General features: G+C 33.7%; 2 protein-coding genes across 3 annotated transcripts in view; one reads left to right on the top strand and one right to left on the bottom strand.

The window, feature by feature from the left end:
- Positions 1-840: 840 nt before the first annotated feature.
- Positions 841-8,098, top strand: LOC149801195 (uncharacterized). The gene is made up of 2 exons (XM_089955234.1): positions 841-3,512; positions 4,308-8,098. Exon 1 carries the CDS (start codon positions 1,197-1,199, stop codon positions 3,474-3,476), a length of 2,280 nt encoding a protein of 759 aa, XP_089811360.1. The 5' UTR covers positions 841-1,196; the 3' UTR covers positions 3,477-3,512; positions 4,308-8,098.
- A 9,747-nt stretch (positions 8,099-17,845) lies between these two features.
- LOC149801196 (UBX domain-containing protein 11-like) overlaps positions 17,846-25,545 on the bottom strand; it is a 56,306-nt gene continuing 48,606 nt past the window's right edge. For both annotated transcript variants that reach the window (XM_089955236.1, XM_089955235.1), the window contains 2 exons: positions 24,392-24,538; positions 17,846-19,553 (listed from right to left, as the gene is read on the bottom strand). In XM_089955236.1, the coding sequence (XP_089811362.1) occupies positions 19,418-19,553; positions 24,392-24,538 (283 nt within the window). In that variant the 3' untranslated portion in view covers positions 17,846-19,417. The remainder of the gene's footprint in view (positions 19,554-24,391; positions 24,539-25,545) is intronic.

Here is a 25,545-nt window from a genome sequence, read left to right on the forward strand (position 1 = left end):
GGAACATTAATTTGGAATTATAGTGAATTCAGATGAGAACATTTTTTGATTAGTGCATCATCACATTAGGCCAATGGCACATTACCGTGTTGGGGCCGTGAGTGGCAGAGTGGTCTAAAGCGCTCATTGTTACGGATCACTGCCATCTCACCTCTATCTGTGTGGGTTTGAGTCTCGGCCAGCGTGGGTATGTGAAAAAGCTTACCAGTAGCTTCTCATGGGTCAGTGGTTCTTTCTGGGGTTTTCCTGGGTTTTTCTCCACCATTTATACTGACCGCCATGTATAGCCTATCTTGAGCTGAAAAATGGCATTAAACCCTATAACAACAACAACAACAACATTACCATGTTTGAGACTACTGGCACATCAGCACATTCAGTATTGAAACTCATTTGGAATCCCAAAGGAATTCAGTTGGAACTTTATACATCTGGACTTTTGATAAAACATTTAGGACTATTTGGGATTTAATTCACAATAAGTTATTATTTAATTTTCACTTTGTATTATATGGAGAAAAAAATATTTGTTGAATTTTACAGTACTTATTGTTTTTGCTCTTTTCTGTTATTTAGTTTAAAACCATAGAGTTGTAACACTTGAGTGAAAAGTCCAGGACTCCTCATCCAGAAATTCTGTTGAGAGCCATGATGTAAATTGATATTTTAACATATTACTACAAAACATTGTTCCTGCAGAAATGAGGTGTTGTACCAGTCATGTATGGGACACAATACTTCACTCATGCCAATCTCCTGAACAATGAACCTCAAGCAGACAGCATTCACACAAAAAGTTTACATTATTATGTTCCATATAATTTTATAATTTCAGGGTAGCTCTGTATGCCTCATTGAGGCACTTCCAGGTCAGAGAAGCTGGCATCATGGTGACCTTGGAATGACTGGGATGAATATTGTCTGCTGATGGTAATACCTTTTCAGGTTACACTATCCCTCCAACAAATCCTCAGATTTCAATTTTTCTACATTGCAAAGAACTTTGTGAAGAAGCATGTTGCAAAAGTTGACCTTCAGATCTAACTGGATTCAACTCATTGTAAAGCAAACAAACAAAACAAGGTTCCAAAGTCAAACAGTCTCTTTCAATGTATAGTGTCCATGGCATATTGAAGTAAATCAGAGCTAGATAAAGTTTGTAACAGTGCCAATGCTATGCAAGAAGTGCAAGGGAAATGTCAGATGGAAGGACAAGAGCTTTTATTTTTAGAATCAATGATGGTGGTTCAGGTCCTGAAATCCTTCGACAAGTTTTCTTAGAACGAGGATGGGTAGAATTTGACGAGGAAATACAGGACGAGTCCGACTGGAACATTTGGTGGAAAACATCTCGGTTTCGTATCAGTGATTATGAGAATCTTGCAGCATGGCAAAGGCTTAACCACTATCCAAAGTCCACCGGAATAACTAGAAAAGATTGTTTGGCTCGGAACTTAAAACGAATGAAAGGGGTGCATGGGGCAGGGGTGTATAATTTCAGCCCTCTTTCATTTAATTTACCAAATGATTACACAAGATTTGTTGCAGAATATGGTCTCTTAAAGCAGAAAAATGATTCAAAGGATTTACTGTGGATTTTCAAGCCAGCAGACCTGTCACGTGGGAGGGGGATTTTCATCTTCCGAGACATCTCAGAGCTACAATATGATTGCAATGCAGTTGTGCAGAGTTACATAACCAACCCCTTGCTTATTGGTGGGTACAAATTTGATATGAGGATATATGTAGCAGTACCATCATTCCATCCACTTACAATATATATCTGCCAAGAGGGAATTGTACGCTTCAGCACTGAAAAATTTGATTTGAAATGCCTTCAAAATATCTTTTCCCACTTGACAAACACATCCATCAACAAGTACAGTCCATCATACACCACAGACAAGGAGCGTGTGGGTCCAGGATGCAAGTGGACTTTAACCCAGCTCCGTTATTTTCTTCAGCAAGATAACAGAGACAACAGCATGTTATGGACAAAAATTATCAATATTGTGATCCTCACGATTTTGATACAGGCGCCCCAAGTCCCAAAGGTCAACAATTGTTTTGAGCTGTATGGGTTTGACATTCTAATTGATGAAAATATGAAGCCATGGCTGTTGGAGGTAAATTTTAGCCCTGCATTAAGCATCGATTGCCAGGTAGATACAATTGTGAAAAAACCCATGCTTCATGATTTGATGGAAATGATGAACTTCAAAGAGTCAGATATGGATAGAGGGGGAAAAAACAGCAGTAGTGAGTACACTTTGAAGAAGTTTTATCAGTTTGATAGGAATACGTCTGAAAGTCATTTGAAACATTGGAGTCCAAGGATGAGAACAAATTCAACAGTTAAACCAATAAGTAGACAGCCATCTATGGTCTGTGAGACCTTGTCTTACATTGAGGACATCTTAGTTCAGCCAGTATCGGAGGACAAGCTCTGTTTTGGACTGCCTCTTGTGCACCCTTTAGATGATGAAAAGGCATCATGTGTCAGTTCTGGACATTCAAGTGCAAAATCAGAAGAATTAGATGAATTGGAAAGCACTTCTAGACAACCTGCTGTATCCAAACGTTTTAATCTGCACAGTCATTACTCATGTGATCAGACCTCTCTTGTGACAGATAGAAGTTCTCTGAGCATTTATGGAAGCCCTACTATTTCACCTGTAGTCCGAAGGCCAAGTGCTTTTCATGTACATCAATATGAAAAATACTCCAACAGAAATGGAAATAATTCTGATAGTGCCATTTCTAGCTTTTCTGGATCAAGTGATAATTCAGACAAGATTTCACTTATTAACGCTTCAAATCAGAAACATCGAACTAAAAGTGATACACTTGGGCAACATCCTGACAGGAAATTAAGTACCCATTCACTCAAGGATTCTGAGGCATTTCAGATAAAATCATTGAGTCAGGCTTCAGAAAACTCAAGATCGCTTCAGAGAATAGCACGAACCTTGTCTCCTCTGCGAAACAATGGTGCAGCACTGCCAAAAAGTCTTATACCTTCCAAAGGTACACTATCACTCAGAAGGGCTGAAGCCGAGACAAGAAAGGAAAATCCATTAAAGGTATCGAGTAAACACACCACTAAGCAGAAGGACACAGATACATTAAACATAGATGTAAGAAGCCAGAAAAATGGCACAACCTCCAGACTGCTCAACAGGACTCAGTCTAAGTCAGTATCCATCCCCCTGAATAAGCCCAAGGCAAAAGGCCCACCTCCCAAAATAGGGGATTTCTTTCTTGCATTCCCTTTCAATGAAGCCACGTTTAAGTGTGCAAAGAGCACACTGGATCCCCATGTCATTATCAGAGAATCTCAGAAACTTTTGAAGGAGAAGATGCTTCAGGTGGAGAAAATGGCAGAGAAGAGACCACTGGGCCATTTACCTTATGGCTCTAGTCCAGATGGAGAGAGGATGTGGGGACCTGTGAAAGTGCCACCAGAGGAAAAGTAAATCCCAATGTTTCTTCATTTACTGCAGTCAGTATCAGTAAGTAAATTTGTTACGTCAGTGTAAAGCTGCTTGAATATAAGATGTATTTAGACTGGAATGCGCGATTTAAAATGGTTAGTACTTTTTTTTGTGCTGTTGCATTTTTTATTGCATGTCTATCAAACAGTTTCCCTCCTGTCTGTCTGTCCATGTGGTTGTCTCCCATTATGTTTTATTGTTTGTTTCCACTCAGTAACTATAGATACACTTCTTGAATTGCAATCAAGCCTGTCTCAAATATTGATATGAATTATTTTAAAGCCTAGTTCATTTTCAACCTTTGTCCATTAGCCAGTATTACTCTTGATCAGATACATCGGTAACATCCAGGTCAAGTTTAATTTTCAACATTATAAGCTATATTTACAATAACTTATCTTGGCTTCTAAGACTGCCTTGATATTCACTTGATAGTACCTAATGTTTTCTTTGCAGCTATTAATTTATTTTCTTAAAAGTGTGAACCTTCAGAAGCTTAGTAGTACCATTTCCTTTTTAGCGTTTGCACACAACACACACTTGATATGTGTAGCAGGATTTCCTGTGTATATACAGTTTAAGTCCACGAGTTTGAGTTTACTGACAGTTAATTATATTCATTTTGGTGGTGACTTTTGAATTTGTTTTATATATTTCACCTTAATTTCACATGAAGAACATTTGTAGATAGATACACTTATGGCTTCATTTTCATTTTTGTGAAGGATGGGGATGTTCAAGCTTTCAAAGAGTCCCATATTATAAAAGTTTCTATAGTATTTTACCAATTGCCTATATTTCTTTATTTTTCAGACCATGCTACATGGGTGACACTTCGAAACCATTAGCACTGAAATTTGGTTAATAAATGTTGTTTTTTCTGTTGTTGCATGGGCAGTAATCATCCTGCCAAAAACCAGTTAGTGTGATGGTACTATTGCTGATGCTACCTACTGGTACCAGCATTTCCACCAGTCTTTCTTCAGGTTAGCTGTGATCTCAAGCATATGCGCAGAGATTTTGTACAAATTATGTTAAGTTTTCATAGTTAATATATTATATTTAAGTTATTGTGTGCATGTGTGTGTGTGTGTGTGTGTGTGTGTGCATGTGTGTGTGTGTATATGTGTGTGTGTGTGCATGCAAATAATTACACCATAAACTGTATATGCTTTTTAGTGTTTACATAGTCAACTTCTTTTAAACTAGTCCAAGACTAAAATATTTTCTAGATGTGCCATTATTTTTACATTGTATCAAAGTAGTTTGCTTAGCAGACGAAGTCATGGCTTTTCAGTATTATTTCAACAGTGTTATTTCTTTGCACTTGAAACAAAGAGTTGGCAGTCAAGTCAATATATACAGTATGTATGTATGCTCATAGTACTATCCCATAATGTCACAGGTTATCTACCTGATCCTTTATAAAAGGTATTTGTTATTGATAAAAATAAGTGCCAATTAGTATAGATGCAAGTGAAAACAAGGAGCATTAAATTCAGTGCTACATACTGAGTAATATTTGGAATTATTTATCTAAAGCATATGTTGAAACATGGAGATTATGTAATTTTATGCCAGAAGTCAATTTTAGCTTGCCATTAAGCCATCAAGCTTTACAGTGTCTTTTGAATATTTTGTTTATGTTTGTTATTTATTTGAAATAACCATTGTAATCATGAAGAAAGGAAGAAATTATTTTGTATAAATAATGATCCTTTAATTTAAGCATCAACTTAGATAAATTTACTGTAAAAGAAAGTCTAATCATAGATGGAGGTGTAATATCTGAAGAACATCTTTAAATTAGATTTTAATTAAATTAGATTTTCAAAGGTTTCATGACTATCATACCTGGTTCTTCTTTTTTATTGAAATGCAAGCAAGCATTACAATGACAAAGACAGAAATTCAGCTCAGATCATGATATTTTATGAAACGATTTTTAAATAGCTTAACGTTCAAATTTGTTACAAGTACTTTTAGATCAAAGGATGTGAAGTAAAAGATATATCTTGAATAGTTTTCCAGTACCTCAGTCTGTATGCTGGCACCTAATTGTCAGGGCCAACCTTTTGGGGGGCTTTTAAGTTATATAATTATAGAGTAAAACCAGAGAATGCTTAAAAAAGTCATACCTTGCTGTATTTTATTTAACATTTTTTTAAATAGAGCTATAATGAATCTTATCAGTATTCCGTGGATTATTGTAATCTATGCCCTGTTGTTGCATTTTGTACCCAGGTGTTAACATGTATTATATAGTCAACTGTTGCAGATTTGCATAAATATTTACCATATATATACGCTTATAAGTTAAATCCAACTGCAAATTGCACAGACCCATATGTTTTTTGCATAATGCACTGGCAGCTCTGGGTCTGTGCAGATTGTTAGGACTAATCAGTAGAACAGTAAACACAGACCCTGATATGCGGGTGCATTATGCTAGATCAGGATCTTCTTACTTACATTTTGACCGAACTTATAAGCGAGTAGATATGGTAATTAATGGAAATCATTATAAGTGAGTAGATAATGGTAATTAATGGAAATTATTATAACCATCAGTATATTGGCTGAAGTGATGTATTGTTGAACATGATTCACTGAATGTCCTAATATTGAATTCTGTAAAGTTATTGAATAATGTCAGTCATAACACATGTCAGTTAGTGTGATGAACAAGCTTCAGTGGAATTGATTAATGGTATTGACTCTTTCTTAATTCATAAACCAGTACACTTTAGAACGTTTAAGTACACTAGACATGGATCATAGAACCAAACATGTGCAGAATTGGTAAGTGGCATGAAATCAGTAGTTCATAAATAGTAGTAAAATGGTATCTTTTACTTAAGTTAAAACTGTTACAACTACTGACTTATGCTTTTTGTTGTTGTTGTTGTAGTGTTTAGTGCCATTTTTCAGCACAAGATAGGCTATACATGGCGGCCAGTATAACTGGTGGAGGAAGAACCCTGGAAAACCCCGGGAAGAACCACCGACCCATGAGAAGCTACTGGCAGGCTTTCTCACATACCCATGTTATTTGAGTCTGAGACTCAAACCCATGCAGACAGGTGAGATGGCAGTGATCTGGAACGGTGAGCGCTTTAGACCACTTGGCCACTTGGGGCCCCACTGACTTATGTATTGTAAATTTATATATATAATGATATAAACCACTACTACTGGCCATTACTACAGATTATTGTCCTAAACTGGAGGATTTTGATTTTTAGGGATAAGCACCAAGATCTGTCACATCATCTATAAAAATTTTTTTTTTAAAAAAGTTGCTTGTCTTCCAGTCTTGAAAATGTGATCAAGTGGATTACTTCATGATGAAAAGTGACACTAGTAAACAATAAGAAATAAGATTAATGAAGTTCATAGATTATTCTTCAAGTCACAATCTACATTTGCCATTTCTCCATTTTATTTGGACATTTAAGTTGAAGAGTGTTTATATAATAATCTATGTTATTCAGTTTGTGTTTACCAGTATTGTCCTGTTAGTGTGCAAATATTTCTAGTCAGATTGTGTATTGTAAGTTATGTGATCTCATTGCAAAACTTATTTATAACAATTATCTGGTTAATAGGATGTATACTGTGTGTAAATCAGGTACAAACATGTTTAGAATTTCTTAAGATAAACTGTTGAAATTGTCTTTATTAGGTATGTATGGATCAGGTTTAGCATCACTTGGCACAATCCTAGGTATACGGAATCAAGGAAGCTTACCTAGGTCTCCTGACAATGTTATAATAAATAAAGGACAAAAAAGTATCAAATCTTTAAAATCCAAAGTTAATCCGATTTTTTCACTCTTTTCAAACTTCTGTGACCTTCTTAGCTGGAACATCATCACATAACACATGCAATGGCTAAAAGATGCCTCCACTATTTACCTCTTACAACATGCAGGAAGGCATGTCGGCCATTTCTACCACCCCAAGACCATTGGGGGTGGGGCTGAGTGGAGTTACAATTTACTTACCCATCATTATATTTAGTGACATAATTATCAGGTCAAGTCATGAATTTAATCATTTCTTGATACAAGTAGTTTATTTTCTCTTTTGGCTGGATAGAATGGTCTTTGTACCATTTTAATAAACTTGTTGAGATAGTTTTTTTGAAATCCTTTACAAGTTTTCAGCTATCCTTGATTGTACTGTGTATTGTTCCAAGCAGTTTTAAAAAAAAATTGTCCAAAAGAAATTAGGTACATATAATCTTCTTTTCATTTTTAGATGTTTTTATCATGTGTAAGTTATGACAACAACAATTTTATGTCACTGAAGAATTAATTCGCTTGTTTCAAAACTATGTTTGACCAAATAACTTTTATTTGTCTGAAAAACAAAAAATATTCAGTGTTGTTCAAAAATGTCATGCTATGCAGAAATGCATGCTACTCATTCCTGTAATAAAACTGCCTCGTCAGCTTGATATTATAAATGTACAACTTTTGGTGTAAACAGATCATGTTTATTTCAAGTGTAATGAATCTACATGTATTTATCTTTTTGAGAATTTTTCAAATTCATATTTTTATGTTCACAAATGCTACAGTAGTGAGTGTAACAGTGCCAGTTATCATTATAATGTATGCTATGTATCATTATAATGTATGCGATGTATCATTATAATGTATGCTATCATTATAATGTATGCTATGTATCATTATAATGTATGCGATGTATCATTATAATGTATGCGATGTATCATTATAATGTATGCTATGTATCATTATAATGTATGCGATGTATCATTATAATGTATGCTATCATTATAATGTATGCTATGTATCATTATAATGTATGCTATGTATCATTATAATGTATGTGATGTATCATTATAATGCATGCTATGTATCATTATAATGTATGCTGTGTATCATAATGTATGCTTTGTATCATTATAATGTATGCTATGTATCATCATAATGTTTGCTATGTATCATTATAATGTATGCTGTGTATCATAATGTATGCTTTGTATCATTATAATGTATGCTATGTATCATTATAATGTATGCGATGTATCATTATAATGCATGCTATCATTATAATGTATGCTATGTATCATTATAATGTATGCTATGTATCATTATAATGTATGCGATGTATCATTATAATGTATGCGTTGTATCATTATAATGTATGCTATGTATCATTATAATGTATGCTATGTATCATTATAATGTATGCGATGTATCATTATAATGTATGTTATCATTATAATGTATGATATGCATCATTATAATGTATGCTATGTATCATTATAATGTATGCTTTGTATCATTATAATGCATGCTATGTATCATTATAATGTATGCTGTGTATCATAATGTATGCTTTGTATCATTATAATGTATGCTATGTATCATCATAATGTTTGCTATGTATCATCATAATGTATGCTTTTTTGTATCATTATAATGTATGCTATGTATCATTATAATGTATGCTTTGTATCATTATAATGTATGCTATATATCATTATAATGTATGTTATGTATCATCATAATGTTTGCTGTGTATCATCATAATGTATGCTTTTTTGTATCATTATAATGTATGCTATGTATCATCATAATGTATGCTATGTAATTAAGGCTTGCTGTGATATTTTAAAAATCTTTTATTTTAAATTCCAGCCTATATTAATTTAGAAATAAAGTCTTATTTTTATTCCCATCTGCATTTTTCTATTGCTGTGCTCAAAATCTTATTTAGCTACACTACTGTTTAGATAGCCATTCAAGCACAGGATGAAAATTTCTGCTCTTAGCATTATCTGCCCCCTCCCCCCTTGATAGGGGTTACACATCCAAATTATGAATAATTGATCATGCACTGGTAGATCTGAGTTTATGCATGACTTGGTAGAACCAAGAGCATTGATCCTTTTCAGCTTGCACATGTTGAGACTACATATCAGAGTCAATGTTTTTTTCGTAGTTAGACCTGACTTACAGGCAGTTATATATGGTAACTTTAAATGCTTAATAAGTTTCTGACAGATTCTTTCTACAATAAAAGAGTAAAATAACATTTGTTTATGTGCATTCAATCTATGTCCAAGTTCACAACATTGACCCTGTGTTGGGATGTAAAGTTGTTTGTTGGGCGTCTGATGTAGGGACAATTTTAATAATCATTATTATATTTAACATTTTTATATTTTTATTTATTGCCTTATATATATATGTGTGTGTGTGTGTGTGTATATATATATATATATATATTAGAGCTAGGTACTGCTAACAGTTTTGTACCAAATTTATACAACAGAACTTATGGCAATACATATCACGGCATACCGCTAATTTATAATCTAAAGAGTAACTAAATTGGGATGATTAAGCTTAACACTGTGAAGGACATCATGCCTATTGATAAAAATAGGAAGTGTTGAAATTGAAGCCCGTAATTTTCTAGCTGCAGTATTGATATAATAGGCAGGGAAACTTTGAGCGGGATGCCATCACTGGTGCAAGATATTTTTTAGAGTTTGTCAGTAAACATAAAACACTCAACAAACAAGAATATATTTAGTGAACTTGAGAAATTACATTGAGCTCAGACAGAAAACAAGCTTGCTCCTGAAAATCGTAGGATGATTCAGTCTTACAAAGGAATATATATACGTGATGCGTTCTTGTTAGTAAATAACTAAAAGAAGACAGTTGTTTTTGTTTTTTATTGTTTTGTATTTTTCTGAAAGTTGGATTTGGCCTGAATGTTTCACAACAGTGTTGGCATAAATGACGCATGACAAATTTGTGATTAATGATCATAAATATAATTATCACCATGGTAATATTCACCATTATTTTATGACTGTTTTTTAAATATTACTTTTTTTACTTTTTTTCTCTCGAATAACGAAATTATGTTGTTAATATCATAAAAGTCATAATGAGATTCCTCTGGAATTCCTATACATTCCTCTGGAATTCCCATACATTCATTTGTGATAGAAACTACTGAAATAGACAGTACAGTGAAAATGTGTAATATGGTACATACCTTTGTAAAGAAAATACCACAGTATACCGGTTATACCACATACCTCTAATAGAGAGAGATTAGATTGATAATGGCAAAACATTAAATAGCTCAAGCTATTTTCAAATGGGTTTGTTATTTTCATTTTGTATTCTGTATTTTCTGTTTTTTATCTTGTTTGTTGAGATGAGACTCTTTAATGTTATGAAGTGTTATTCAAGCTGATCTGATAAAATGATGTGATTTCAGTGTTTTGTTTCACAGCACATATACTTGTCTAATTTTGATGTGGTGTCAAGGCTGAAGTGTATTGTTATATCTTCAAAGGTAATTTCTTGTTATTTCTAAAAATCTCAGGAATATTTAACATTTACTTTATTCTTCACAAATCTTCTTATTTTGTTTATCATTAAGATTTTATGTATCAAACAAAATATGGTTTTAAATTTTTTGATGTGTTTCTGCATGACTTTATGTATTAAAAAGGCTGTTTTCTTTTTTGGAACCTACAACACTGGGTCATGAGTAGCTACTTATGCTGACATCTACTGTCTGTGCACTGTTCAGCAAAATCATAAAATATGCATATATATTGTCCTTTCCTCAAATTTTGTTTTATGGCAATTTTTTGTGACTCATTAAAACTTTGCCTGCCTTTACAGACAAGTATTAAATATTGAATGACCCTCACCCTAATGAAAAGCAATGTAACTAGTATCCCTTTTCAAATATGAACCTTTTCATCAGAGATTGCTTTATTTGACACACTAATAGATGAAAATATAAAACTACACCCGTCACACTGGGTTACAACGCAACAACACAACTTCATTTTCTGTCACAAAAACATGACCAGTTTACCCACCATCCAGCAAAGTACTTGGATTGTCTACTGTAAGGATAAAAACTGCCTTGCTTTTGGACCTGACATTTTGACACCTTTGAGCTAGACCAAGAGTGTGACTGGAGTATGGTGAGCATATGTGAAATATGAAATGTTTAAATTCACATGTTCTACCTAAATAATGCCTTGCTCACCAAGCATATGTTAAATTTGCATACTAAAATAGTTGATACAATCCACTGACCACTGGAGCCAGAGAGAAACCACTGTTCATTAGGAAACACCAGGCCACTGACCACAGGTGACAAGTACACACAGAATATTTATATTGGAAATTTGGGAGGAAGGAGAAATGAGAATGGCCATTGTAACCCGGTGACCTTTACACAGGTTTGAATGTATTATTTTGTTAATGAAGCCCCAGTAATTTATTTTCTTCAAAATTGTCAAAATGTTGGTTGATTTATTATGTATAATTTAATTAGAATTTATGAAAATTTAAGACCAGTTTTCAGCTAGTCTGGTTTCTGACTAGTATGTACTGGAAAGATGCAGTTTTATAGTATTTAACTACCATTATCTATTGTAAACAGAATTTTTCTTATTGTATGAAGAGATCAGGAAGAACTATTTCTTTATAGAATTATTCAAGGAAATTTGCATTTTTTTATTTTGCTCCACATTAACAATGTTGCAAAAAAAATTTTTCAAAATGTGCATCATTTTGTTTGGGAACACTATTGTTTTTAATGATGCAACTTTGCAATTCAGTAATAACCAAAGACAGTTACCCATTGTCTTTATAAACAAGAATGTACACTATTCAACTTGACTTTAATAGTCATCTAAAGAGTATCACGATTATGCCCCATCACTGAAATGCCCCATCGCTGAAATGACCCATTTCCATTTTCATTTAAAATTACAAGTTCTTTATTCAGTCTGCTTGATAATTTGATCAATTAGTGTTATAAGCAATATAGATTTTTCATTTATTTTCATAATGCTTTCAATGAAAATTTAGGTCAACGTTATTCATACTTAAATATTTACAAAAGGTGCCAATGCTGACCATGGAATCTTTTGCTATTCAATACAGACGTGTGTGTGTGTGTGTGTGTGTGTTTATGACACCTATTTACACATCTTGGGTAGCACATTTTCAGAGTGTGTTGTTACACAACCATACTTAGAAATCTGACTGACCAGAAGAACATTTGGTTAATCATTGTAACTTCTTGATCAAATTCCAGTTTAATTACTCAACATTGAAATTTTTGCTAATTATATAAAAATGTGTGCCAAAATCTATATATTGTTGAATTTGTATCATTTCAAGTATACTTGTTTTAAATCAATGTCATAAAAACTGGGTTGTCTGGCTGGGATTTATCGTTGTATCATTTCAAACATACTTGGTTTAAATCAGTGCCATAAAAACTGGGTATAAGTTGTTCCAGGATGCTGGCAATGGATTTTGATACCCAGTGCATGTTATTTTACTATTGAAATATATATTTTTAAAAGATGTTTAAGAGTTCTAATTATACATATGTCAATATTTGACTGGTTCATTAATTTTTCTGATATGTGTTGAAATTGGGATGATGTGTATACTTTTAATTACCTTTATATTGTATACCTATACCCTGTGGAGATGGAATTATCCAGATTTTTTGTGCAGAGTTCATGTATAGTGGTGCATGCAAAATTTACAGGGATTTGCTACATTAATGGCTTTAAAATTTTATTGATACAATGTTAACATTATATGACAGGTTGTAGTGATAAGAAGGGCTTCAGCACTTTCAGAAGTAAGACTGAATAAAACAATGTATAACAGCATTTTATGATTGATGTAATTTTTATGAATTTTGTGGCTGCTACAAACCACAGATTAAAAAACTTGGCTACAAATTCTCAATGCAGATACAAACTGTGCCAGCTGGGACTATCTTGAAATGTGTTTTTATTACCATGGCACATCTGGGTCTTTGCAATGTGCAGTTGAATGTGCCATACTTTAATGAATACTGTATATATATACAGTCTGCCCTCACTAATCTGACAAATACAATCTCCATTGAAAATGTCTGATTGACCTAGTCAAGAATTGAATTTTAAGTAGCATATGCCAATTCTTCCCATGGACTCGTATCATCACACTAGACCAAGGGTCATAAAAATAGATTGTATCGGGGGAAAAAGAACATGTGTTTATTTTGTACATATATTCTGACTGTATTTTAGTTTCTTTAATATTTTTGCAAAATTAAATTAAGCCTGACTCACAATATATTTTTGGCATCTGCCTTCTGGCAACAAGCAATTTTTAAAAAGTATGTAAACATTTATTATCTGTCACATTGTAGCAAATTTGTATTGCCAAGTCAGCCAACTTGCTTGGAAAAAGTTTTTGATTTTCAGTCTTTTACTATTGCTTGTCTTGTTTTTATAATATTTCAAATCAGGTTGGTAAGGGCTGTTCCATTAAAACATACGTGGGAAACAGGGAAGGCACTTTTAAAGTGGGGTACTCACCAATAGATGCAGTTTAGAATTTTCTTGTCATTTTAATATGAACTCTGTGAAACTGAACTACCCTGGCATATTTTTAAAAAAAAAACTGCTTTCCCTGGGTACAATTATGTTAAAATGGTACGGTCTTAATGTTTTTTTTTTAAAAACTGCCTTCCCTGGGTACAATTATGTTAAAATGGTACAGTCCTAATGTTTTTTAAAAACTGCCTTCCCTGGGTACAATTATGTTAAAATGGTACAGTCCTAATGGTTTTTTTTAAAAACTGCCTTCCCTGGGTACAGTTATGTTAAAATGGTACAGTCCTAATGTTTTTTTAAAACTGCCTTCCCTGGGTACAATTATGTTAAAATGGTACAGTCCTAATGGTTTTTTTTAAAAACTGCCTTCCCTGGGTACAGTTATGTTAAAATGGTACAGTCCTAATGTTTTTTTAAAAACTGCCTTCCCAGGGTACAATTATGTTAAAATGGTACAGTCCTAATGTTTTTTAAATTAAAAACTGCCTTCCCTGGGTACAATTATGTTAAAATGGTACAGTCCTAATGTTTTTTTAAAATTAAAAACTGCCTTCCCTGAGTACAATTATGTCAAACTGGTACAGTCCTAATGTTTTTTTTAAAAATACTGCCTTCTCTGGTACAATTATGTTAAAATGGTACAGTCCAAATGTTTTTTTTTAAACTGCCTTCCCTGGGTACAATTATGTTAAAATGGTACATTCCTAATGTTTTTTTAAAAACTGCCTTCCCTGGGTACAATTATGTTAAAATGGTACAGTCCTACCCTGGGTACAGTTATGTTAAAATGGTACAGTCCTAATGTTTTTTTAACTTGATCATGAGAAGAAAAATGAAGAAAACTCTTTCAAGGAGAAATATGTCACAATTTATCATTTATACACTTATGTTGAAAAAAAATTGTGTGTGTTAAGTTTGAGACAGTAAACCACTGCTATCTAAAGCTCAGTCAAATGATTTCTTTAACAGATCTCAGTATTCATCAGCTTGAAATTAGGGACTTAAGTGTGTTCAAATTTAAATTAAATTTATTTTGATAAGAAATGTTATGTACTGTAGTGTTTTATTTAACTGGCTTGATGTAATCCGATACACTGTTTAAATTCAAGGCCATTTAAACAGAAAAGTTTGTATGCCTATAAAGTAGGCCTTTAAGTGCAGTATGCTGCAGATCCTTTATTTTCAGACTTTGCAGAAGGAATTGTATTGTTTCCACAGAATGATAATTACTGGATTTTTCAATGTGTGGTTTATATCAAGCACAAAATGAAATTGGTAACCCATAAAAAAGAAGAATTCATGTTATTGTCTTTGAGGAAAACGTGTCAAGAAAAATTTGCCTGCATGCATTAGACTTACTTAGCTTAAAATTAACTGTCGTACACCTTTTCTATTAAAAACACTGTGTTATTAGTGTATCTAATATGTCAGCAATGCTGTAATGTTAAATAATGAAATTAAGAATTAAATGTTTTCCTTTATGATGGAAAACAAAATCTTAACCAATTGATTTTATTGCACTTTTTTTGTTCATGACTATCCATGTGTTAGATTCAATATGATTGCAGTGATTTTTCCTTTGGCACTCGCATAATAGCTTTATAGTTCTAATATTATATTCTCAGAGATTTATGCAAACTTGTTGAAATAAAATTATTTAAGGTCTTTGCAGTGTTGACATTTATTTCCTTGTTGGTATATTTTATTATTTGGTTTTAGGATTCAGTAAATGTAACATAAAAAGATCTGATTAAGTCAAAGTTACCTGTATACACTACATGTATACACTACAAATATACACTACATGTATACACTACATGTTCGGGAAAAGGTACTTCAGGGAATCATGACAACAACGGAGCTGAAGTACCCTACTTTAGTACCTAAAAAAACTTTAAAATAAATTTTTCCCTGATTTTTGTAAACAGATCTGCTAGCCAGCAAAGGATGTTTCTTGCGTTCAGATGAAAGAAATGTTTCTTTGTTCATCCTTTCAGCTTTTGTGCAGGAAAGGTAACTTGCACCAAAAATTCACGTACATTTAAATAGCACATTTTAGAAAATGCAAATAACCTATGCAATATTTTTAGATTGCATGTCCAAGCTGATGCTTCCATAAGAAACTCTGATGGTCTGTCCAAGTTAGTGTCTAACATAAAACACTCTAATGCATCAAACTTTAAAAATAATTTCCCCGATTTTATTGAAAATGTAGGAAAATAAAGGAATAATATAAGTAAATTAGGGTAGTAATACCTACAATAGTATTAAGGGGCAAATTCATGGTGAAAACATCTTTTTGATAATTAAGCATCATAGCTAGTTATCTAATTAAATAAGTTATTCTGTTTATATTTGAAGAATGCAGTGCTGAAAAACACAACTTTTTCCTTACCACAATGCACCTTCTTTCCACATTAATTTATCAGGGTTGGATAATTCTGAATTTGTTTTAAACTTCATTGAATGCCAACAAAACCTTATTGCAACATTGTTGGCCTAATGTGTTTCTTCACCATAAGGAACTGTTACAGCACGAAAAAGACGTGTTTGGTTTAGTTCTTCCAGTTTGATGGGACCAATTTAAATTTTTCAGGCACTGGCATCATAATTGGAGTAATTAAAAGTCTGTCTTAACAAAAATTATCAACTTGGACATTTCATGATCATTTTCTATGAAAATGAGTTTGTCAATTCAGGAAAACACACATAGACATAATAATGAATACATTGAAACACCTGGTCTGGAAAACTACAAGGCATATACTAAGCTTTTGACTGATTATCAAATTATATGATTCCTCAACAGTGTCAATATCCTCTGACAATTTGTGATTAAGATACAAATGAATTTGAAAGCATCAAGAACAACCTAGTATACATAATCACTTTAAAATCATATCCAATTAGAAACTACATGGACCCTGGTCTGCCGTCAAACAATGTCCCAGCATATCAGGTGTTATCCCTAACAAGCTGCATGGACCCTGGTCTGCCGTCAAACAATGTCCCAGGATATCAGGCGTTATCCCTAACAAGCTGCATGGACACTGGTCTGTCATCAAACAATGTCCCAGCATATCAGGCGTTATCCCTAAGAAGCTGCATGGACCCTGGTTTGCCGTCAAACAATGTCCCAGCATATCAGGTGTTATCCCTAACAAGCTGCATGGACCCTGGTCTGCCATCAAACAATGTCCAAGCATATCAGGTGTTATCCCTAACAAGCTGCATGGACCCTGGTCTGCCGTCAAACAATGTCCCAGCATATCAGGTGTTATTCCTAACAAGCTGCATGGACCCTGGTCTGCTGTCAAACAATGTCCCAGCATATCAGGCGTTATCCCTAACAAGCTGCATGGACACTGGTCTGCCATCAAACAATGTCCCAGCATATCAGGCGTTATCCCTAACAAGCTGCATGGACCCTGGTCTGCCGTCAAACAATGTCCCAGCATATCAGGTGTTATCCCTAACAAGCTGCATGGACCCTGGTCTGCCGTTAAACAATGTCCCAGCATATCAGGCGTTATCCCTAACAAGCTGCATGGACCCTGGTCTGCTGTCAAACAATGTCCCAGCATATCAGGCGTTATCCCTAACAAGCTGCATGGACCCAGATCATCCAGTACATAATGCACTGGCAGGTCTGGGTCTTCTTAGTTAACAGTTGATCTGACTTGTACATTATTACAGATAATATTAAGAATGAATCTTACAAACACCAGTGAAGCTTATCCATAAGAACAAATTTGATACAAACAATAGATTTTGCAATTATTCAGACTTGATTTATTGCTTTGCTACATTCAAAAATTCACTAAATACATCTCTGAGTTCTGTTTTATGTTGTTCATATAAGCCCATCTGAATCACTGATAACAGAAGTATCAGGGAAAATAATGAAATATCAAATTCATAATAAAATTCATCATTTTTATTAGTCCATTTCTGTCATAAATACATATCAAAATATTAGCATATTGAAGGGAATAAATTCCCTTTAATCACAATACTAAAATAATAATACAACATATATCACAGTTTTAAATTTTTAACTGCAATGATGTTCCCTTCCAATGTCTAGATGGCTGTGTTTAGTACTCTTGTCAGACTGTGCAAAAATAATCAACTTTGTTAAATATTACCTCTGTGATAGACCTACAACCATCAAGTTACCCTAATATTGCCTATTACTCAAGCCCTTGCTTATAAAAATGAGTCTGTTCTCATTACAACAACCAAATTTGTTTCCAGTCAATTTCTTGTACTTAAGAATTTATTACTGTAAAGATTGCAATTTAATTTAGAGGAGGCCTCATATTTGTCTTATTGTTGCCAAGCCATAATGAGAAGAACAAGTTGGAGTGCACTGTTGGTACTATGTGATGTCACATCAGGTATGAAACATTACATGGTAGATGTCGTACCACATCGCAAAATGACAGGAAAGAACCATAGACAATGCTAGTGCCCCTAGGGAAGTTATGTGGTAATGTCCCTGAGGAAGTTATATGCTAGCATCCTGGGAAAGTTATATACTAGTGTCCCAGTCAAAGTTATCACCTAGTGTCCCAGTGGAAGTTATTTGCTTGTGTCCCCAGGGTTGTTATATGCAAGTGTCTCCAGGTAAGTTATAGGTTAGTGTTTCCTGAGAGTTATCTGTTAGAGTCCAAGCAGAAGTTATCTGCTGGTGACCCTAGGGAAGTTATATGCTTGTATCCCAGGGGAAGTTATATGCTTGTATCCCAAATGATGCTATAAAAAGAATCAAGTTATCTATCTTAAACAAGAAACACTTTTACCAATTTGATCTACACAAGTTGTACAAGCCTGAAGATAAATATAAAATGTGGTTAAACAAAGATTTTTCTTATTTTCAAATAAACACAGTAACAAGTGATTCAAAATACAAATAAAGTGAGAATATAAATGGACCTAATCTGGGCTGGACTGGACAGGATTACAAATGTTATGTTCCACCAACTGAGCTAATCTGGATCTCTTGGAAAACATCACATCATGAATGCACCCCAAATCTGCTAACTTGGAGGGATTTTTCCTTGCCAAATTAAAGCCAGTCATGGGGTTTAAAAAAAACACAACTCATTATCAACTGAGACAAAAATTACTTGATAAAAACTGAAATAATGGAGGGTAGATGCATCAGCTGTATATGCTTTGAGGCTCATGGAAACATTTTGGGATGAAAATGTTTTGTCATGATGGTAAAGTAGTTACAAACAGTCGGCAAAGATGAACCACTTCCAAACAGTGTGTGGGCATACACAGAAAGCTGTGATGGGCATATAAATTGGCAAGTCAACATAACTGATGATTTAGCGGAGGAAAATCAGGGGCTGGGGGTGGTAGAGCTCCTGTATGTTTCTTGTTGACTCAAAATGAATGTCAATTTTACATACTGACTATATTATGCACTGTGTAGACCTAGACAGCTTCACTAAAATAATGTTTTCTGTATTGTATCCCTTGACTAGGATGTCTTTGGAGACCTCAGAAGAAGTACAGCATTAGGAGTCAAGCCACTGGCTTCTAGGGTCTTGGCATTTTCATCATGGACTCTGTTTGGGTAAGCAGACATTATCTGATATGCACCTGATCCAGGACCCCTGAAAGAGCCAAAACAGCAATGTCATCCCTAGTTAAATATAGATATCATCCTTCAATGAAACTACCTGTAAATGAAGAGCTTAGTTACCCCAAGAGAAACAGCCCCAACATCCACAACAGAAAAGGAAGTGGGGGTTTATGAAACATTAGCAAGTCAGGAAAAGTTGCCAAATACATGTCAGGCTCTTGATCAAAGCATTTTGTTGTAAAATATGTGACCTTGACACCAGGGTCAAAAGGTTGAGTGAGAAGGTTGCAGACTGAATTGCATTAACTTTATAAAGCATCATCCTCAATATGAACAAAATCTGTCATGGGGTGGCATGGGGTTTACAAACTATAAACAAATTGAAATACTTGAACCAAAATGTTAACACAGATTTTCAGTGACTGTGACTTTGACATGACCCCAAATTTAAGGATGCAGGTATGTGTGTTGCAGAATAATTGGTCTTTGCTTCATAATAATTAATCCTAAAAGAACAATAGCCATCAAGGATTTTTAGGAAATGTCAGCAATTAAATTTAAAAAAAAAACTAACACACTAACTTAGATTTTCTATTACTGTGCTCCAGACCCCAAAGGAAACAATATAATTGGGTGTGTTGCAGAATAAATTGCATTAACTTCATAATGATTCATCCCAATAATGGGTTTGGGTATTCATTGACAACCTTTAGTCTAAACCTTAATGCAAATTTTCCATAACTGACTTTGACATCAAGGTCAAAAGTGAGAGTGAACATGTGACAGAATGAACTGTCTTAGCTTCATTTTTAGGGATTCATGTCACAGAATGAACTGTCTTAGCTTCATTTTTAGGGATTCATGTCACATAATGTACTGTCTTAGCTTCATTTTTAGGGATTCATGTCACATAATGTATTGTCTTAGCTTCATTTTTAGTGATTCATGTCAATCTACTATTGCAGTTGGGGAATTGAGGAGAAAAAACCCACAAAGAACCTCCAATGAATATAAAAAATGGAGGAGCTGTAGAAATCACAATAAATACATAACATCAGCTGATCTGAAATACTGTGCAATTTTTGTTAAACCCTGCTTTTCTCATGGAGTGCAATAACCCTGCCTTTATCATGGAGTGCAATAACCCTGCCTTTATCATGGAATGCAATAACCCTGCCTTTATCATGGAATGCAATATACTATGCTAGAGATGCAACCAGTCTATTCAGCAATTACACAGCATACCTTAATGCAAATTTTAATTAGTCCCCAGTAGCCATTGTAAACACTAACAGGCAGAAAATAAATTCTGATAATGTGATCTTGACAGAAATATGTTAGCTCTGTTTGTAAGTAAGTTTTAACTTTTAAAAAATGATCACAACAATTTAACTTAGCTTGTAATTTGCACAATACATATTGGTAAACCACTTACATACATACATACATACATACATACATACATACATACTGAGATAGGGTATAACAAAAGAAAAGAAAGTTCTTTTCAAGCTGAAGTACTAAAATGTGTGTTAAAAACCAAAAATGTTGCTTTTTCATTTTATTTTTAAATCATTGTATTGAAATCTGATTCAGATGTTAGTATCATTTCCACCCCTAGAAGACAGATTTAACTGGGTGAAAGCCACTGTCTTTGATTAACCTTGAAGTAACCAGCCAGTGTTAGCAGCATACTTCATGTATTAATAATCACCTTGGTCAGCCACTACAACTGAGACCTCACATGTAAAGCATGCAGTCAACATGTTCAACTCCATGAATCATTCACATGCACAATACAGTTAAGATCCTGATGGTAGTATATCAAAATATACAATATATATACATCAAAATATACAATATATAGACATCAAAATATACAATATATAGACATCAAAATATACAATATATAGACATCAAAGTATACAATATATAGACATCAAAGTATACAATATATAGACATCAAAGTATACAATATATAGACATCAAAATATACAATATATAGACATCAAAGTATACGATATATATACATCAAAGTATACAATATATAGACATCAAAATATACAATATATAGACATCAAAGTATACGATATATAGACATCAAAATATACAATATATAGACATCAAAATATACAATATAAATATAAAGACATCAAATTATACGATGTATAGACATCAAAATATATGATATATAGACATCAAAGTATACGATATATAGACATCAAAATATACGATATATAGATATCAAAATATACGATATATAGACATCAAAGTATACGATATATAGACATCAAAATATACAATATATAGACATCAAAATATACAATATATAGACATCAAAATATACAATATATAGACATTAATATGGAAAGTTTATCTTTGAATAAACATATTTTTAATCCTACTTCCATCTGCATTGGTCAGAAAGGGCCTTCTATGCAGACTGGGATGTACATGACATTGAAGAATCTATGTCATCATGAGCAATACACAAATACTGAATGCATGTTAGTAAAGCAAAAATGTTGGTCATAGTGACCTTCTTTGCTTATTAATTGATTATCAAGGGTGGATGCATCCAGCAAGGTGAATGAATTCCATTATTAAGTGTTATGATTAAAACAAAAATATACACCCAAAATAGCATGACTAGTATAAAAAAATTGAAGAAGCATCCCCTTACCAACTTTCATGCTCTAACTCGTGTGGTCATGAGCATAATGTTCAACCTTAACCCAAGATGAAATACAGAATACAATGAACTTCTTACAAAAATAGATTCATATCTCATCAATTCATGATTATAGCATAAAAGTGCCTAAAAAATGAACATACAATTAAATCCAAATCAGTAAAGCATAAAACATGAGTCACAATGATCTACTACAAAATGAAGGAGTAGTGCTTATCAAGATGGATCCCCTCACCATGTTTCATGATTACTGAATAGGGTAGTATGTAGCAAAATGCAAAAAAAACAAAACAAAACAGACATGGTCATGAGCTCAATTCCAAATCTTAACCTAAACCAGTCAAATGTAAGTCATAATGACCTTTTCTTTTTGTATCAATCATGAAGTTTAATTAAGAACAGTAAAAACCCAACACCAAAGTCAGTGAGGCATGAAATATATGTTTTTGTGTTGAAGGTGGAGTACACATCAAGATGAATTCCCTACCACGTTTCATGATTCCATGTATGAAAGCATATATACGGGATGTAAAAAATTTAGGTCGTCGTGAGCTAAATGCAAAAATTAACCAAAAGCCAGACAAATTGTCAAATGTAGTTCACAGTGACCTTCTTTTGTGTGAAAGGTCTGGTATGAACAGGTTGTATAAAATAATCTAGTTTGCTTATTCTAGCATTTACAGTGCTTGAAAGTAAACCCAAGTCACTGATGCATACAATAATCTAGTTTACTTATTCTAGCATTTACAGTGCTTGAAAGTAGACCCAAGTCACTGATGCATACAATAATCTAGTTTACTTATTCTAGCATTTACAGTGCTTGAAAGTAGACCCAAGTCACTGATGCATACAATAATCTAGTTTACTTATTCTAGCATTTACAGTGCTTGAAAGTAGACCCAAGTCACTGATGCATACAATAATCTAGTTTACTTATTCTAGCATTTACAGTGCTTGAAAGTAGACCCAAGTCACTGATGCATACAATAATCTAGTTTACTTATTCTAGCATTTACAGTGCTTGAAAGTAGACCCAAGTCACTGATGCATACAATAATCTAGTTTACTTATTCTAGCATTTACAGTGCTTGAAAGTAGACCCAAGTCACTGATGCATACAATAATCTAGTTTACTTATTCTAGCATTTACAGTGCTTGAAAGTAGACCCAAGTCACTGATGCATACAATAATCTAGTTTACTTATTCTAGCATTTACAGTGCTTGAAAGTAGACCCAAGTCACTGATGCATACAATAATCTAGTTTACTTATTCTAGCATTTACAGTGCTTGAAAGTAGACCCAAGTCACTGATGCATACAATAATCTAGTTTACTTATTCTAGCATTTACAGTGCTTGAAAGTAGACCCAAGTCACTGATGCATACAATAATCTAGTTTACTTATTCTAGCATTTACAGTGCTTGAAAGTAGACCCAAGTCACTGATGCATACAATAATCTAGTTTACTTATTCTAGCATTTACAGTGCTTGAAAGTAGACCCAAGTCACTGATGCATACAATAATCTAGTTTACTTATTCTAGCATTTACAGTGCTTGAAAGTAGACCCAAGTCAGTGATGCATACAATAATCTAGTTTACTTATTCTAGCATTTACAGTGCTTGAAAGTAGACCCAAGTCAGTGATGCATACAATAATCTAGTTTACTTATTCTAGCATTTACAGTGCTTGAAAGTAGACCCAAGTCAGTGATGCATACAATAATCTAGTTTACTTATTCTAGCATTTACAGTGCTTGAAAGTAGACCCAAGTCAGTGATGCATACAATAATCTAGTTTACTTATTCTAGCATTTACAGTGCTGGAAAGTAAACCCAAGTCAGTGATGCATGCATTGGTCACTGTGACTAAGGCTGTAGTACACGTTAAGGTCAATTCCCACACCAAGTTACATGATTCCAGGAATGAAAGTATGTATATAGTATACAGGAAACCTAGGTAAATGCAAAAGCATAACCAAGAATGTATAACCAAAGTACATGTATGTAAAACATTAGACCCCCTCCACACTAAACTGCAACCTGGGACCTATGAAGAAAGAATGGTTGCACTGAGATTGTACATGTTTTTACCTGACTGTGTGGACACCGACAGCAGGCATGATACAATAGCCATTTCATAGATACAAGCTAAATATGTGAAAATGAATAATACCTTTGTTGGTCCAGATACTTCCTTAAATCCCCAATAGTTTCATGGAATCTCATCTTTACGATATAGGTGTGATTCCCTGTTTCAGATTTGATTCTCAGAGTTGTAATATCCCTTGGTGTGTATGGCCTCGTTTCTGTCATCTCCAACCTGCAACAGGGACAAATAAACCAGTGCTAACACTGTACCACTTTATTTTAGCACCACGATAATAATGTCACACTGTATCATATCAACATATAGTAAATTCAATGAGTAGCACAAAGTTCCTGTGTTCTGTACAACAGATTAGTACAAAGTCCCCTGAGTTCTGTACAACATATTAGTACAAAGTCCCCTGAGTTTTATACAACAGATTAGTACAAAGTCACCAGAGTTCTGTACAACAGATTAGTACAAAATCCCCAGAGTTCTGTACAACAGATTAGTACAAAGTCCCCTGAGTTCTGTACAACATATTAGTACAAAGTCCCCAGAGTTCTGTACAACATATTAGTAAAAAGTCCCCTGAGTTCTGTACAACATATTAGTACAAAGTCACCCGAGTTTTATACAACAGATTAGTACAAAGTCCCCAGAGTTTTATACAACAGATTAGTACAAAGTCCCCAGAGTTCTGTACAACAGATTAGTACAAAATCCTTAGTTCTGTATAACAAATTAGTGCAAAGTCCACAGAATACAGAATCTCAAAATGTTTGAATTAAATTTATCAAACTCAGTCAATGACACACTATGCCCAATGCTGCAAGACACTCAGGACACATAATATTGTTCATCAAGTTTCATAACTTTCATATCAAATGATCACTTATGTAAGATCCCCAGGCATTCCCAGGCATTTCAAACAGAAAAATGAAATCCATACATGCATGTGTTTATTTAATCTATTACAATAGTAATATTAATAAAGTGCAAATACCATGCTAATCTGTCATAAAATGTGAGTAAAGGTTTGCATGTTCTAATCCAAACCATAATGCTAAGACTTGAGTAACATTTATGGCATAAGGAAAAGTACCATCAATGATACTTTATATGACTGCCCTGTGTCTACAAGTTCTGTACATAGCCATCTGTATGAGTCGCTAACACTGGACAGTTCTAATGACTCTAAGTAACCTTCACCATCACCTTTTAATTCTAAAACCATTAGG

The sequence above is a fragment of the Sinohyriopsis cumingii genome, chromosome 4 (assembly GCF_028554795.1).
Source record: "Sinohyriopsis cumingii isolate HCF-2022 chromosome 4, ASM2855479v2, whole genome shotgun sequence".
Taxonomy (NCBI): Eukaryota; Metazoa; Mollusca; class Bivalvia; order Unionida; family Unionidae; genus Sinohyriopsis; species Sinohyriopsis cumingii.

Coding starts and splice junctions, on each gene's coding strand:
- LOC149801195 (XM_089955234.1), top strand. CDS start 1,197: ATGTCAGATGGAAGGACAAGAGCTTTTATTTTTAGAATCAATGATGGT.